The 14,621-nt window shown below is 45.3% G+C and overlaps 1 protein-coding gene across 4 annotated transcripts in view; it reads left to right on the top strand.

The window, feature by feature from the left end:
* TMCC3 (transmembrane and coiled-coil domain family 3) overlaps positions 1 to 14,621 on the top strand; it is a 308,739-nt gene that overhangs the window by 223,865 nt on the left and 70,253 nt on the right. The window contains exon 1 of one of the 4 annotated variants that reach the window (XM_034934246.3): positions 1,470 to 1,728. The exons of 2 other annotated variants lie outside the window; for them this stretch is intronic. In XM_034934246.3, the coding sequence (XP_034790137.1) occupies positions 1,651 to 1,728 (78 nt within the window). In that variant the 5' untranslated portion in view covers positions 1,470 to 1,650. Of the gene's footprint in view, positions 1 to 1,469; positions 1,729 to 14,621 lie in introns of those variants that run through there. One more of the 4 variants, XM_034934245.3, reaches the window with a different exon arrangement.

Below are 14,621 nucleotides of genomic sequence, written 5' to 3'. Positions count from 1 at the left end.
TATTGGATGATGTACCATCATTTATTTACTTAGTCTCCTTCTGAAGGATAATTAGGCTATTCTGTCTTTACAGTGGCCTTCTAAGAAGCCAGTGTGTTTTGCACATCTTTAATCGCTGCTTCACCCTGATGTCAGATATACCTTCTCCTTAAACTTCCATTCCCATGCTATCATTTCCCTGTTCAAGAATTTCCAGCAGCTGCCCAGTTCCCACAGAATAAGGCTGAACTTCTTACCCTTGAACGAAGATCTGCATGGTCTCTGCCTTTTTTTCCATCATGTCTTCCTGTTCCTGAGGACACTCCCCAAAACTGATGACTTGAGGTTTTCCCAAATGTACCTCTGATTTTAGGGGCTCCAAAGTTTTCTTCAGCCTGCTCTACCGTCCCCTTTGAACCCTATGAGGGAAATCCTTCCCTCCCCCTGGGCTGGTCACACTGGGCTCCAGGTCCTCTCTGGAACAGCTGAACTTTAAATATTTCAGCCCAGTCTCCCACTGTACACCCTACAGAGCCAGAACAGGTGTTTTGAATTTTGTTTGGGGTTACTGATATTTAAATTGTTCACCAATGGTCCTTCCTCTTCTAGACTCCAAATTCCTTGTGGGCAGGGACTGATGACTGGGAATGGGGAATACTAAAATGAAAAGATATCCTGACTTCCAAGTAGCTTAAAACATAAAGGTAAGCTGGGCACAGTTGCTCACGCCTGTAATCCCAGCACTTTGGGAGGCTAGGGCAGGTGGATCACGAGGTCAGGAGATCGAGACCATCCTGGCTAACACGGTGAAACCCCGTCTCTACTAAAAATACAAAAAAATTTAGCTGGGTGTGGTGGCAGGCGCCTGTAGTCCCAGCTACTTGGGAGGCTGAGGCAGGAGAATGGCGTGAACCTGGGAGGCGGAGCTTGCAGTGAACCGAGATTGCGCCACTGCACTCCAGCCTGGGTGACAGAGCGAGACTCAGTCTCAAAAAAAAAAAAAGAAACATAAAGGTGAGCCAGATATGCAAAATTAAAATACACAACACAGTAGGATCTTAGTTTAAGTGGAAGTATGCTCTATGCTCAGGGCAATCATGGTCTGGGGGAGTCTTTTATTTTATTTCATTTTTTTACTTTAAATCTCTGGTCTCTAGTCCAGCGTCTGGTACATGGCAGCTGCCCAGTAAGTGCCTGTTGAATGGAGAATAACATAAAAAGAGGCATTTAAGGCAAGTGTCAACTTCTTGCAGTAACAGCCACCTTTTATATACAAAATAAGTCAACAGATAGTGTACTGTGGATGTCGCTCATCTTTTGGGGAGAAAGAGGGCTGTGTGGGAGGGGGTGGAATCAAGTTTCAGCCAGGGAGGGAGGCGAAGACATTGCCTCCCGGGTCAGGGGTGGGTGGGGGGTCCCGGCGGCTGCGGGGCGCGGGAGAGGCGGGGAGAAGGGAAGGGGGAGGAGACTCTCGCCTCCTGCCCCGCCTCTCCCACCCCGCGGCGGCGGCGGCGGCGCAGGGCGGCAGCGCGGGTGTTGGCACCAGAGGCAACAGCTGCAGCAGCCGCGCCGCCCCCTCGCCCGCGGCTCCCGGGGTGAGCCCGAGCACGGCCGGTGGCTCGCGGCGCGGCAGCCCCAGAAGACGGGAAAGTTCGCGGCCGGAGCGCGGAGATGCCGGGCAGCGACACGGCGCTCACCGTGGACCGGACCTACTCGGACCCCGGCCGGCACCACCGCTGCAAGAGCCGGGTGAGCGCCGCGAGCTGGGGGGCGGCGGGTGCGCGCGGGCCCGGGGGCGAGGCGGGCTGGGGCGGCGGCTCAGTGCTAACCCACGCGCCCCCGGCGTTTCGCCGCCGCCCTCCGTTGCCGCCGGAGGTCCGTGCCTCCCCGATCCTCCGAGCTAAAAGGGTGGGCGTCGGGGGCGTCGGAGCCCAGGCTGCGGTTCTGGGATCCCAGGTCCGCCTGCCCCTCACGGCGCCCAGGTCCCCGCGCGCTATGCGGGACGCCCGGTTCCCCGACGGCCCGCGCTCTGCTGTCCTCCCCGCCAGGGAGCGCCCGCCGCTCCGCGAGGGAATCCCGCCACCCGCGGCCCCGCGTCTCCAGGTCTCCGGGGTCTCGCCCTGGGTGTGACGGTGCCCTCCCCGCCGAACGTCCCGGCGGCCGCCCTGTCTCCCTGTCCTCGGGGCGTGTGGCCGGAACCCGAGCGCGGTGCGCAGCCGGAGCGCGGGGAGGCGGCGGACGGGCTCTGCCCAAGTGAAAAGTCAGAATCTTTGCGCTGCCTCTCCGGAGTTTCGAGCCGAGCCGAGCAGGCGCCCTCGCCATTGTTTGCAGTGTAATTTGCTGTTGCTGATTTTGGCTGTGGGCGAAAATAGCTCATTCTGAGCCTGCTGCAGAGACGAGCCCTGTAGGGCTTCAAAATAAAGACGGAGGCCGCAGCCCAAGCGCGGGTCTGTCCTGGGAGAGGAAGCCTTCGCCCTCCCCGGTGAATACCTTTGCCCTCCCGGGCTGTTGAATCGTCGAGGCTGGATGTGAGGCTCTGTAACCCGTTCTCCCCACGGCTGATTGAAGTGCCATTTAACAAAGCACCTCCACGCTGGCATCTGTTCTGGCAGGAGGCACCTGGAGTTGTTCTTTGCTCCGCCAACTACTTACTCGCTTGTCCGAGAACTGGGGATTTGGGTGTCAGCCTCTGTGTAAAGTTCACGGAGGGAGAGCCGGGCTCAGATTCTGGCCTGCCACCTCCGAGATCGAGAGACCAACTGGATGGACATAGTAGCAATAGTGACGGGGTTGTGTCGCGGCCCTTTGTGCAGGATTTTGGTCTTCACTCATAATTTGAAGTAGTAATCGATTGCCCCAGAAGTGAAGCAATGAGTTTCTGGTTTATTTGCCCGCTTTCCCTTTTTCCTTTAGCATCTGTTAATCATTTTGGAAGAATGATTTGAGTTTTTACAGATTGAATATATTTGGTGGAATAATACCTCATGCACTCATCTCAACCTTACAATTCTCTTATTTTTGCACTTTCTTTAAAAGTTTCGTAACAGTTTGCTGTGAAAATAACCAGAAACTCCATTTGGAATAAACATTGAAGAAATGTGCTTACCCACAGGTAGACATTTCTTCTTGGATAGCTGTAGTACTAGTTAACAGAACTATGAAGAAAAGGAGATCATCTTCGAATGCATTTGTAATTGAGAGGATTCTGTAAAGTTAATATTGCAGACTTGAAATGTGAAAGCTTGTTTTTTCTTGTCACAACTGTGATCTTCGTTGTGTAAACAAGATTAGTAATCTTAGCGGGATGGATGGCTCATTGTCAACTCATTTAAGTGGTTTGGCAAAACTCATGCAACTTTACAAAACTCACTCTTCATAACCTGTAAAATGGTGGTGATAAAGTTTGTGCCTCAACTGCTTAGGTGGAATGTGGTAAAGCAATTGTGTAAGGTAACTGCAGAGTATTTCTGCCGCATCTGCCACTGTTGCCTGTCTACGCCAGTCTTTTCTATTAAAAGGTCAAAACCTTATGTGAAGGAGATTTCTTGATTTTCTTTAAAATTCTGCTGACGGGCCAGGGGCGGTGGCTTATGCCTGTAATCCCACCACTTTGGGAGGCCGAGATAGGTGGATCACCAGGTCAGGAGTTCAAGACCAGCCTGGCCAAGATGGTGAAACCCTGTCTCTACTAAAAATACAAAAATTAGCCGGGCGTGGTGGTGGGCGCCTGTAATCCCAGCTACTCGGGAGGGCGAGGCAGAGAATTGCTTGAACCCGGGAGGCGGAGGTTGCAGTGAACCGAGATCCCGTCAGCCTGGGCACAGAGCGAGAATCTGTCTTTAAATAAATAAATAAATAAATAAATAAATAAATAAAACAATTCTACTGACAGTGTTATTGTACCTGCTGCCTTGTATTGTTAGCATGGAGATACCCGATTTTTAAATAAGCTGTGTATTAAAACTGAGTTAGACATTATATGTGCGGATTATCGTAAATTAGCACATTGGGCCAGTCAGATCTAGTGAAGAGAGGAAAGCAGAGAAGGGCTAGAACTTTAGCAGACCGTAATCACAAATTCTACTACAGTGATGCTGGACTTCTTGAGGTCCCAGTTTAAACTTCTCAACTATCTGCTTTTAGGTTTTTTATTGTTGAGACAGCGAGGAATAGGTAGAACTAGTGAAATTTTTGTAAACTCATAATAATAACTTTTCTCAAGCAGGGTTGATGTAATTTCACGTCTGTCCTGAGGCTACAATAAGTCTGTTGTAATGAAGGGAAAGCAACAATTTTACTGTGCAGAAAGTATTCATCCATTTAAATGATCGTAGCTCCTGTATTGTGGAACTCACTTGGATGCAGCTGTAAAGATACGTTTTCCTAACACCCAGAACGTATGTGATGCGAGAGGAAGACATCAAGTGCTAATTTCTTGATGTCACCATCTCCTTGGGAGGAAACTAGTATAGGATTTAAAAAGAACCCTTTTATGAACTCATTTGGTGAATTAGCTCCCCTAAAAATGCTAATGAGAACTGGGGGGTCATGGGAAGAGTTGATTAATCTTTCAGGGATATGGAGTTTCTGCCTAGAAGTGGGCAAAGACTCCATGAGATGAAGTTCTTAGTTACTGAATGGTCATTTTTTAAATTCAAAATCAATACCTGTTGAGATAACAGGGAAACTACATGGTTTGTCTTGCTGGGCTTATTTCAGCCTTTGAGACTGGAATAATAATGAGGCAGTGTACTCTTTCAACATTGCAGAAATCTATTTTTACATCTAGGTGGACTGACCTAGATAACCCCTCCCCCCTTAGTGAAAATGTAAGTAATGAATTCTGTGATTGTTGCTAAGCTGACAAGTCAGGATCATTCACATTTTAAAACTTCATCTTTGTAAAACTCAGAAATGGTGCTTGTTAACTTGATGCACATATCTCTCTACTTTAAAAGAAAGAGCATCCATAATTAGACTCCTACTTTTTTTTCATGCCCTAGATAGTTAAAGCCTATCATCTTTTTAAGAATACAGGCTGTCTGCTTTCTATACAGTAACTGGCTTTTATTAATGATGTGTGAATTAGGTTTTCTTTTAGTTGGTTTTCATTTTAAATGTTCTAAAATGCCCTCTCCAGCCACTTGGGTATAGTGGTGGACAGCTGGGGCTCTGGACCTACGTGGGTTGTATTCTGGCTCTTCGAGCTTCTTAACTGGGTGACCACTGGGGCAAGGTCCTAAATAGCCTTTCTGAGCCTCCAGTTTCCCATCTGTAAAAGAGGTAATACTCCACTCTTCTGGGAGTGATTGTGTGTCTTAAATAAGAAAGTATTTTTTTTTTTTTTTTAAAAAAGCCAGGCACGGTGGCTCACGCCTATAATCCCAGGACTTTGGGAGGCCGAGGCAGGTGGATCACCTGAGGTCAGGAGTTCAAGACCAACCTGGCCAACATGTTGAAACCCTGTCTCTACTAAAAATACAAAAATTAACCAGGCGTGGTGGCAGGTGCCTGTAATCCCAGCTACTCGGGAGGCTGAGGCAGGAGAATCGCTTGAACCCGGGAGGCGGAGATTGCAGACAGCTGAGATCGTGCCATTGCACTCCAGCCTGGGGCACAAGAGTGAGACTTCGTCTCAAAAAAAAAAAAAAAAAAGGTGTGTGCTTTCAAATATTAGCTATTAAAAAAATTTTTTTTTTAATTTATGTTCTCTCATTGGGTGAAAAAGCTGAATTTGTCTATATGTCAGGTTAATAATTTTTTTCTGTTTTGTTGGTGCCACTACTAATCAGAACTGCTAGTCATCTTGAGTGCCTGCCCTCCCCCATCTCTCTAACCTATTAGCAATACCACCGCACCTTTCTCTGACATTTCTCTGGAATTGGTTTCTTCCATATCTCCCAATCATCCCCCACCTTAGTCACTTATGACCTTCACCAACTTCTGTTCCATCCTGCGTGCAAGGACCATATTATTTTCCCGACAGAACCATTTGCATTAGGATAGTCCCCAGAATACAGATCTTGTACCAGTGCTGTTTGCTACCAGTGCAATCTTGGATCCTGTAATCACTCTAAGCCTTAGTTCCTACTTTTACATAATAGGGGTGTTTTGAGGAATAAATTCAGTAATGTCTATAAAATGTTTAACTCCATGCCAGGTGCACAATAAGAAATCAATAGATGGTAACCACTTTTACTATAGGCCGAGCATCTCAATCCAAAAGCCAAAATCCAAAACTTTTTGAGCGTCAACATGACGCTCAAAGGAAATGCTTACAGGAGCATTTCTGATTTCAGATATTTCTATTTGGAATGCTCAACCAGTAAGTATAACACAAAGATTCCTAGGCCGGGCATGGTGGCTCATGCCTGTAATTCTAACACTTTGGGAGGCCAGGTGGGTAGATCACTTGAGTTCAGGAGTTTGAGACCAGCTTGGCCAACATGGTAAAATCCGGTCTCTACTAAAAATACAAAAAAATTAGCTGGGCATGGTGGCGGGTGCCTGTAATCCCAGCTACTAGGGAGGCTGAGGCAGGAGAATCGCTTGAACCTGGGAGGCAGAGGTTGCAGTGAGCCAGGATTGTGCCATTGCACTCCAGCCTGGGCAACAGAGGGAGACTCCATCTCCAAAACAAAACTAAACAAAACAAATTCCAAAATCTGAAATCTGAAACACTTCTAGTTCCAAGCATTTTGAATAGGGGACCTGTACTATATGAAAGAGGGATTTGTGAGCTTAGAAATGGAAAGGCTGCTAATTTTGTGAAAAGTATAAACTTTTCTAGCATTGCTAGCATTTTGTGCCTCCTTGCGTCATGTTTCTCATGACATTGACTGTTTATATGTTTAATGCTTACATGTATTTATAAACTATAGACATTGGCACTTTGAGAGCAAGATGCTTCGTTTATTCAAAAAATACTTACTGAGCACCTTCTGTGTGCTGGCTGCTGATCTAGGCATCAGGAATACAATGGTAAATGAAACAGTCTGGTCTCTGTGGAAACTTAATATCTGGTGGGTGTATCTCATTTATTCTTGTGGTTCCAGACAATACCCCTGTCTTGTACAGGAGAACATGATGATAACACATGCAGAAATCTCTAACATCTGAAGTAAAACTTGTGTCAAGCGTGAGTGCCACCTGTAGTATATCTTCAAGTGTTCTGTGGTTTGGAAATCCATCTACAATTACATGATGAGTAATGACCAAAGGCAGTGAAGAAGAGGATGCTGTAGCCCTTCTCACAGTGGAACTGGTTGGGCAGTGATGTAGTAAGTTGATGATCACATGCTTACTCCCTGGGCAGGAAATAGGGGGAGTGGAAACTGACCTCTGTCCTGGAGGACACTGACCCAATGAAGTGGTAAGTTGAGTAGTACACAGATATCGTTTTCACCAGTGATTTGTTTTATTCTAAAGAGCTTCTTAAAGAGAATGAATAATGGTGAGTGTCTCAAGCCAGGTTTTTCTTACATTTAGGATGAGCAAAGTGATGCGGTGTGTGTTTTTCGAGCTGTACTTTGTTGCAGGCTTTCCCTTTAGAGGAGAAGGAATTGCCAGCCACCACCAGCTCACCCGCCTGTCACATCCGCTGTAGAGAGCACCAAGACAGCTGCTACCAAGTTGGATCTCAGGGTGTGTTTTGCTTCAGACCCTCTGCCTGAATTTCCAGGGCTGCTGTTAAGGTCAGAAATCAACCTAGTCCTACTTGGAAAATGCCCGCAGCTTGACTTAGAAGAGTCTGCAGCTTTCAGCCCTGTGGTTTCTTAATTGTGTTTTCATGTTTTCAGTGGAGGGGAGGAGGGTGACAAGAGAAAAGGAAGAGAACCATGAATCACTGTACTGTGAATCAGAATGAGGACTTTTCATTCCTTCGAAAGAGAACATCAGGATATATGATTTGTGCATAGGCCAACTGCTTCCGTTGACTTGGGAGGGGTGCTGCCTGAAAGAAACCATAGTATATTTGTGGATTATTCCTCTGTAAGGAGGTAAAAAGAACATAGGTGAAAGGAAGAATGCAGTCACAATAATAGTTAATGTGTACTGAGTGCTTACTGTACACCAGGCAACATGAAACACTTCAGATACATGATCTCCTTGATCTTCCACAATATCCCACTTTTCCATTTTACAGATGGGGAGGCTGAGGCCCAGACAGATTAATAGTTTCTCTAAGATCTTGTGGCTATTAGGAAACTATGGTAGAGCTAGGGTTTGAACCTGTGTATGTCTCAACTCCAGAGCTTGATTCTTTACCACTTCCCTGTCTGCCTCCATGGCGAACACTGGAGAGCAGCCTAGTCTTTCTAAACTAGTTGGGTGCCTGGGGAAGGATGTGTGCAGCATCTGCTGGGCACTTACCCTAATTGTGTGCTCTAATTCTTATGACATGCACATTGCCAGTCTTTTGCATGTAGTCATATATTCCCAGTAAACATGTGAATGAATGATACAGAATGATAGTTCATGAACTTTAATGCCTAGGATATGAGAATTTTGCTAGTAGTTTGAAGTCTTAAAGGCTGTCAAATAAGCTCATGATTTAAGATCATTAAAGAACTGTGTTTTCGCCTGATGTTTGGTCTCCTGAGGATGGACTGTTGAATAGCAAGGTGAAGGTGGTGCTTCCTTGTGAACATTGAGTTCAAGACATGCCTGCAAACGTGTCTCCTCAGTAGATCCTCATGACTGGCCTGTGGGTTCACACCTTCTTTTGAGCCATGTCATCAGTCACCTACCTGGTGATCTTTCTGTGAAGGCTCTTGTAATATTAAACCATGCCTTCTTGTGTCCCCTGCAGAACATCACACTTTGGGGGAGTGCACTGGAGTGGTTAAGAGTGCCAGTCTTGGAGTTATCTGCCTCAGTTGACTTTCTTTTTTTTTTAGACAGAGTCTTGCTCTTTCACCAGGCTGGAGTGCAGTGGTGCAATCTCGGCTCACTGCAACCTCCGCTGCTCAGGTTCAAGTGATTCCCCTGTCTCAGCCTCCCGAGTAGCTGGGACTACAGGTGCACGCCACCACTCCCAGCTGATTTTTTTGCATTTTAGTAGACACGGGGTTTCACTATGTTGGCCAGGATGGTCTCGATCTCCTGACCTCGTGATCCGCCTGCCTCGGCCTCCCAAAGTGCTGGGATTACAGGCATGAGGCACTGCGCCCGGCCCGGTTGACTTTCTATAGTGTACCCTGCCGCATGGTACCAAAGTTAGGTTTTTACAAGGGTTGTCACAATACTTCCCTTGGAGGACTGTTGTGAGAATTAAACGGTGTAGTACATGTAAAGCACTGTTGAGTGCCAGCACCTGCTAAATGCTCGGTTAATGTTCAGATGGGAGAGGAAGAATAATAACAGTATGTAACAGTGGTGTAGCTGTCTGGCCATTGCAGGAGCTGCAATTGAGCAGAGACCGTGGGTGTGATTTCCAACACTTTGAGTTCTCTCCAGAGACCAGATCTTTTCAAGGATTGCTTCCTGAAATGCATCCCATTTAGTGCCGGTCCGTGAGGAAGCCACATTTTAAATGGCTGATTGTAAACCTGTATCTTCCTCAGGTCTTAAAGGCATTCGAGGAGACTGTGCCAACTAAAAACATTACAAAGGGCAGTTTAAAGCAACTAGAAAACATAGCCCGGTGTCCACACCAGAACTCCCTGTGGAACCCTGGCTTGACTGAATTAAAGGTACGAAGGCAGAGGGTTGGAAAGTTAGACTCAAGGTTTTACCATGGTAGAACTGGAAGGGAATTTAGACATTATTAACTCCAGACCATTCCATTTGCAGAAGCAGAAAATGACACCAGCCAGACTGTAACCAGTAAAATGTAATTAATACAGACTGATTGGGACTAACCATTATACCATCTTCTGTCTTTAAAAAGGATTGCTTTACATAATTTTTAAATATCAAATTAATTGCTAAGTTATAGGGGTGGAATGAGAATTTAAAATTATTTTCAGTAGGTATGAACAAATTTAAGTTTTTGTGACTTTTCTAGGTTAAAAAAGTGAATTTGAATGACACGATGTTAGGCCATTCTTCTGAATTTATTTACAGGTTTTTGGGGGGCACTGGGGAAAAGAGGGGTGACAATTCATGTATCAAACTACTTTGCACTGTATTGTTGCTAACATATATATAAAAATATATATATTTTTTGTGGTTCCTCTTAGTGTCTTCATTTTTTCAGTATAAAGTTTTGCAAAATGAAGAGTTCATCCATGTCCTGACCTTCCACTTGTTGGGGTGGGATTTGGGGAAAAAATTATGCCAGATGCATAAGCCATGGAGCTCATCATCTGTGCGTTTGACTTAGAATTCAACCCAAGTCTGCCCTGGTCTCCAAAGCTCTCCGTTCTGTGAGTCTCGCCTTAAGAGTCTCTTCTAGCACCGTGTGTTTTCAATATATAAAATTTGCATACAATATAACACAACCCCTAAACCCAAGCCTAAAACTTCACCTAGTCCTTGACCAAAGAAACAATTATCTGCTCCAACACTAGGGGAAAGACAGGACTTGAGTCCGATGGCCCATGGAGAGACAGCATGTCTGGTGCAATGCCCAGTGAAGTGTCCCCCTAGAAAAAGCCCGTGTGACTTCTGCCTTACACGCCGATTTGAGAGCCCAGCCGGGGAGTAAAATGTGGCTTTTACTGTATCCTATGAGACATTTCCACCTACCTCTTGTTCCACAGGCACCTCAAAGTCTGTATATCAGATTCATTCTTTGAACCGCCCTTCTATTCCTGGTTAATATTATACTTTTCCCATACAGCCAGTCAGCAAACCAGATGCCTGAGCTGCTCCCTCAATCCCCCACCCTACCCAGGCACCCAGTGGTTTACTTCTTTTCTTTTCTTTTTTTTTTGAGACAGGGTCTGGGTCTGTTGCCCAGGCTGGAGTGCAGCGGTGCCATCTTGGCTGACTGCAACCTCTGCCTCCCAGGTTCAAGCAATTCTCCTGCCTCAGCCTCCTGAGTAGCTGGGATTACAGGCACATACCATCATGCCCAGCTAATTTTTGTATTTTTAGTAGAGACAGGGTTTCACCATGTTGACCAGGCTGGTCTTGAACTCCTGACCTCAGGTGATCTGCCTGCCTTGGCCTCCCAAAGTGCTGGGATTACAGGCATGAGCCACTGCACCTGGCCCCAATGGTTTACTTCTTATATCTATCTTTTCCTCGTTGCCCCCAACATCCCTCTCTTAAGCTTACCTCTGGATTTGAGCAACAGATTGAAGCATCAGGAAATGGACTCTGGAGTGAAACTTGAACGTCAGCTCTTTCACTTAGCGGCTTTGTGAGCAGCCATTAGAAGCGGTGTTGGGAAACCCATTACAACATTTGTTGTTCTGAGTTTGAGTCATTCGTGGTCTACCGCAGTTTCCCAAAGTTCAGTCATTCCCACATCTACGACACACAGCCTCATACCACCTGCACTGTTATTTGCTTGATATTTCTAAATCAGTTATCTCCTTAAAACTTACATTTATTTTCAAAGTATCAGTGTCATTATTCTAGCTATATATCTTCTGAGTTTGAGGCTTCCCAGCAGCAGATTAAGAAGTAGATTAGCACTGGGTGTGGTGGCTCACGCCTGTATTCCCAGCACTGTGGGAAGCCAAGGTGGGTGGATTGCTTAAGCCCAGGAGTTTGAGACCAGCCTGAGCAACATGGCCAAACCCCATCTCTACAAAAGATACAAAAATTAGCTGGACTTGGTGATGCATACATATGCTCTCAGCTACTCAGGAGGCTGAGGTGGGAGGATCACCTGAGCCCTGGGAGGGGTGAGGTGGGAGGGGTGAGGCTGCAGTGAGCCTTGATTGCGTCAGTGCACTCCAACCTGGGTGATGGCGAGACCCTGTCTTAATAAAACTAGTTAGCAAGTGTTGGAGCAATGTTAGAAAGTTTTTAGCACCAAAGACTTTTCCTGGACTGAATCAACTGAATTGGATTGAGGATTGAAAAGGAAATAACTCGCTCACTGTGATTCTATGTTATTTAATGCTTTTGTCTTATGTCACCTAAAATAATTCAGAATCATCTAGGAAAACCCTGGTCTTAATGTATCATCTCCTTTCGTTCCTTCATGAAATATTTATCTTTAGGCCCATGGTCTAGAAGATGCTTAGAAACATTTTTCCCACTCATGGGTTGTGAAAATTTGAGTTAGTGAGTGTTTTCCTTTTTTATTTTGGCCAACAGGAACCCAGATCCAAATTTCAGCTGAACCGAGTGAGATTTTTATAGCCTGCTTCTTTTTCTTTTCTTCTTCTTTTTTTTTTCTTACCTCTTGATTTTGGCTTCCTTTTCTAATTTATATTTTTTTCTGGCCTGGTTTCAATGTGTGTGTGTGTGTGTGTGTGTTTACATATATGTGTTTCCTGTAATCTATCTTAAATCCTTGTATACCAAATGAGGTACTCATCAATTTATTTATTTACTTATTTATTTATGAGATAGAGTCTCGTTCTGTTGCCCAGGCTGGAGTATAGTGGTGCAGTCTTGGCTCACTGCAGCCTCCGCCTCCCAGGTTCAAGCAATTCTCCTGCCTCAGCCTCCCCAGTAGCTGGAACTACAGGTGCCCACCACCACGCCAGCTAATTTTTTTGTATTTTTGGTAGAGATGGGGTTTCGCCATTTTGGCCGAGATGGTCTCAAACTCCCGGCCTCAAGTGATCCACCTGCCTCACCCTCCCAAAGTGCTGGGATTATAGGAGTGAGCCACCATACTCGGCCTCATCAACTGATTTAATTCAATATAAATGATTGTTACTGGGATGAACAGAAGCCCAATCTGATAAGTCGAAGGCAGTCTCATCTAGGTGGAAATACTTGAAGGAGCTTGGAAATGAGCTGAGCTTGCTTCTGTCTGTATTATTTCCTCTTTAGTCTTCTGACGACCATGACCTGGGAGAAACTGAGGTAATGGATGACGATAGGCCGAAGAGTGGAACATCCAGAAAATATGAATTCTTTGGGAATTTCAGGCAAGGACAGATAGTGGGTGGAGAAGAAATTTGAGCTACATGTTTTTCTAAAGTAAAGTTGAACCTAATTAAGATGTGTATGTAGGCTTGTTGTAATGGAAGGAAATTAAATGGTGTCTTGAGCTGCAGCCTTCCACAGAAATTTCAGTATAAGCACTTGTCCAAAAATAAAGAATGCCTTTAGTGAAAGCTGTGCTTCAGCACCTAAATATATTTACTCCAGTGTGTTCAATTCTGTGTTGGGGCCAAAAGTCCCTTTTCTCTGTCTTTGTCAAGATGTTGTGATCATCCAGAAAGCCTGAACTTGGCTTCAGATAGTCAGCAGGGTACTATTTTAATCTCACTAATTGGAACAGGTGGCCTCTATTTGCAGCTGAATCACTGGTTGGCATAGATTTAATTTATCTGACAATATGAAGCCCATTCAGTAAGAGCTGTTCAGACTCTATGTATTGGCATCAGGCAAAGTGCCTGAAAGCCCCACTAGAAAGCATGGGAGACAGGAAGGAAGATGGAAGAAATGCAAGGAAGAGTGTGCTGCTTCCATTCCATCCTACATGTTGAATGCAGAATGGGTGAAAGGATATGGTCGAGGGATGCATGTGAAGATGCTTGAGAGGGGTGCTTATAGATATTTCTCCAGAGGAGGAAGAGGTGGCAGATGTCTCCTTTGAATCCACCCCATAAGATGGCATGGTGCAAGAGGACCTCATGCTGTCCTCATGTTTTTAATATGAGCACATATTCAGGCATGGGGGAAAGAGCATGTCCCACGTGACTCAGCTTAAGTGCTCAAGTTGAGATACCTTAAGACACCTCTAGTGACATCAGAGATGGTCCCCAGATTATGACCTTCTCCAGCTAGATCACTCTTTTATTTTTACATTGAGTGTATATTTTGCGTAGTGTCTTGTCAATGTTTTGCTTCAAATTCTTCAATAGGACAGAAGCCCAGCTTCTTAGACACCCAGAGTCTCTCATCTGACCTTTGCTTTTCACCCACTCTTGGTTCTTGAACTCCGGTCTCCTTTCTTTGTGGACTCTCATGCCTCCCTCTGTGCCTGTGGGTACCTGCCCCAACCTCTCTCATGGAGATAGTTGTGTTCTTTTTTCTAGGCATGGAGCATTGGACATAGTTGGAGCTTTGTAAACATTGACTGAATGAGTGAATGTGTGTATGTTGTGAAATTGTACTGTGGGACTTGAGAAGCTGGAAAGCTTATTCTACTCTTGATCCATATCAATTCAGAATAATTTGCCGTGTTTTAATTGCTGCACAGGATCCCCATGTATGGCTATACCATCATTTATTTAACCATTTTCTTATTAAAGGACAGGTATATTGCTTCCAGTCTTTGGTCATTACTTATTTTTGCACATGTGAGGAATATGTTAGCAGGCTAAATTCACAAGCATCTAATTGCTCAGCCAAAGGGCATGTGCATTTTAAATTATGATATTACCACGCTGAACACTGCACCTACTCTGTGTTGAACACTGGGAGCTAAGGATGCAGCACTGAACAACACTGGTAAACTTTGTGTAACTATCATTAGTGTGTGAACATGCCTTTACCCACATCGCTTCGGACACAGCGTGTTTTCAACTGTTTTGATCCTTGCCAATCTGATCGGTGAA

Source organism: Pan paniscus, chromosome 10 (genome assembly GCF_029289425.2).
Source record: "Pan paniscus chromosome 10, NHGRI_mPanPan1-v2.0_pri, whole genome shotgun sequence".
Classification (NCBI taxonomy): Eukaryota; Metazoa; Chordata; class Mammalia; order Primates; family Hominidae; genus Pan; species Pan paniscus.
Note: the sequence above shows the minus strand (reverse complement) of the source record. Positions and strands in the feature narration are given on the sequence as shown.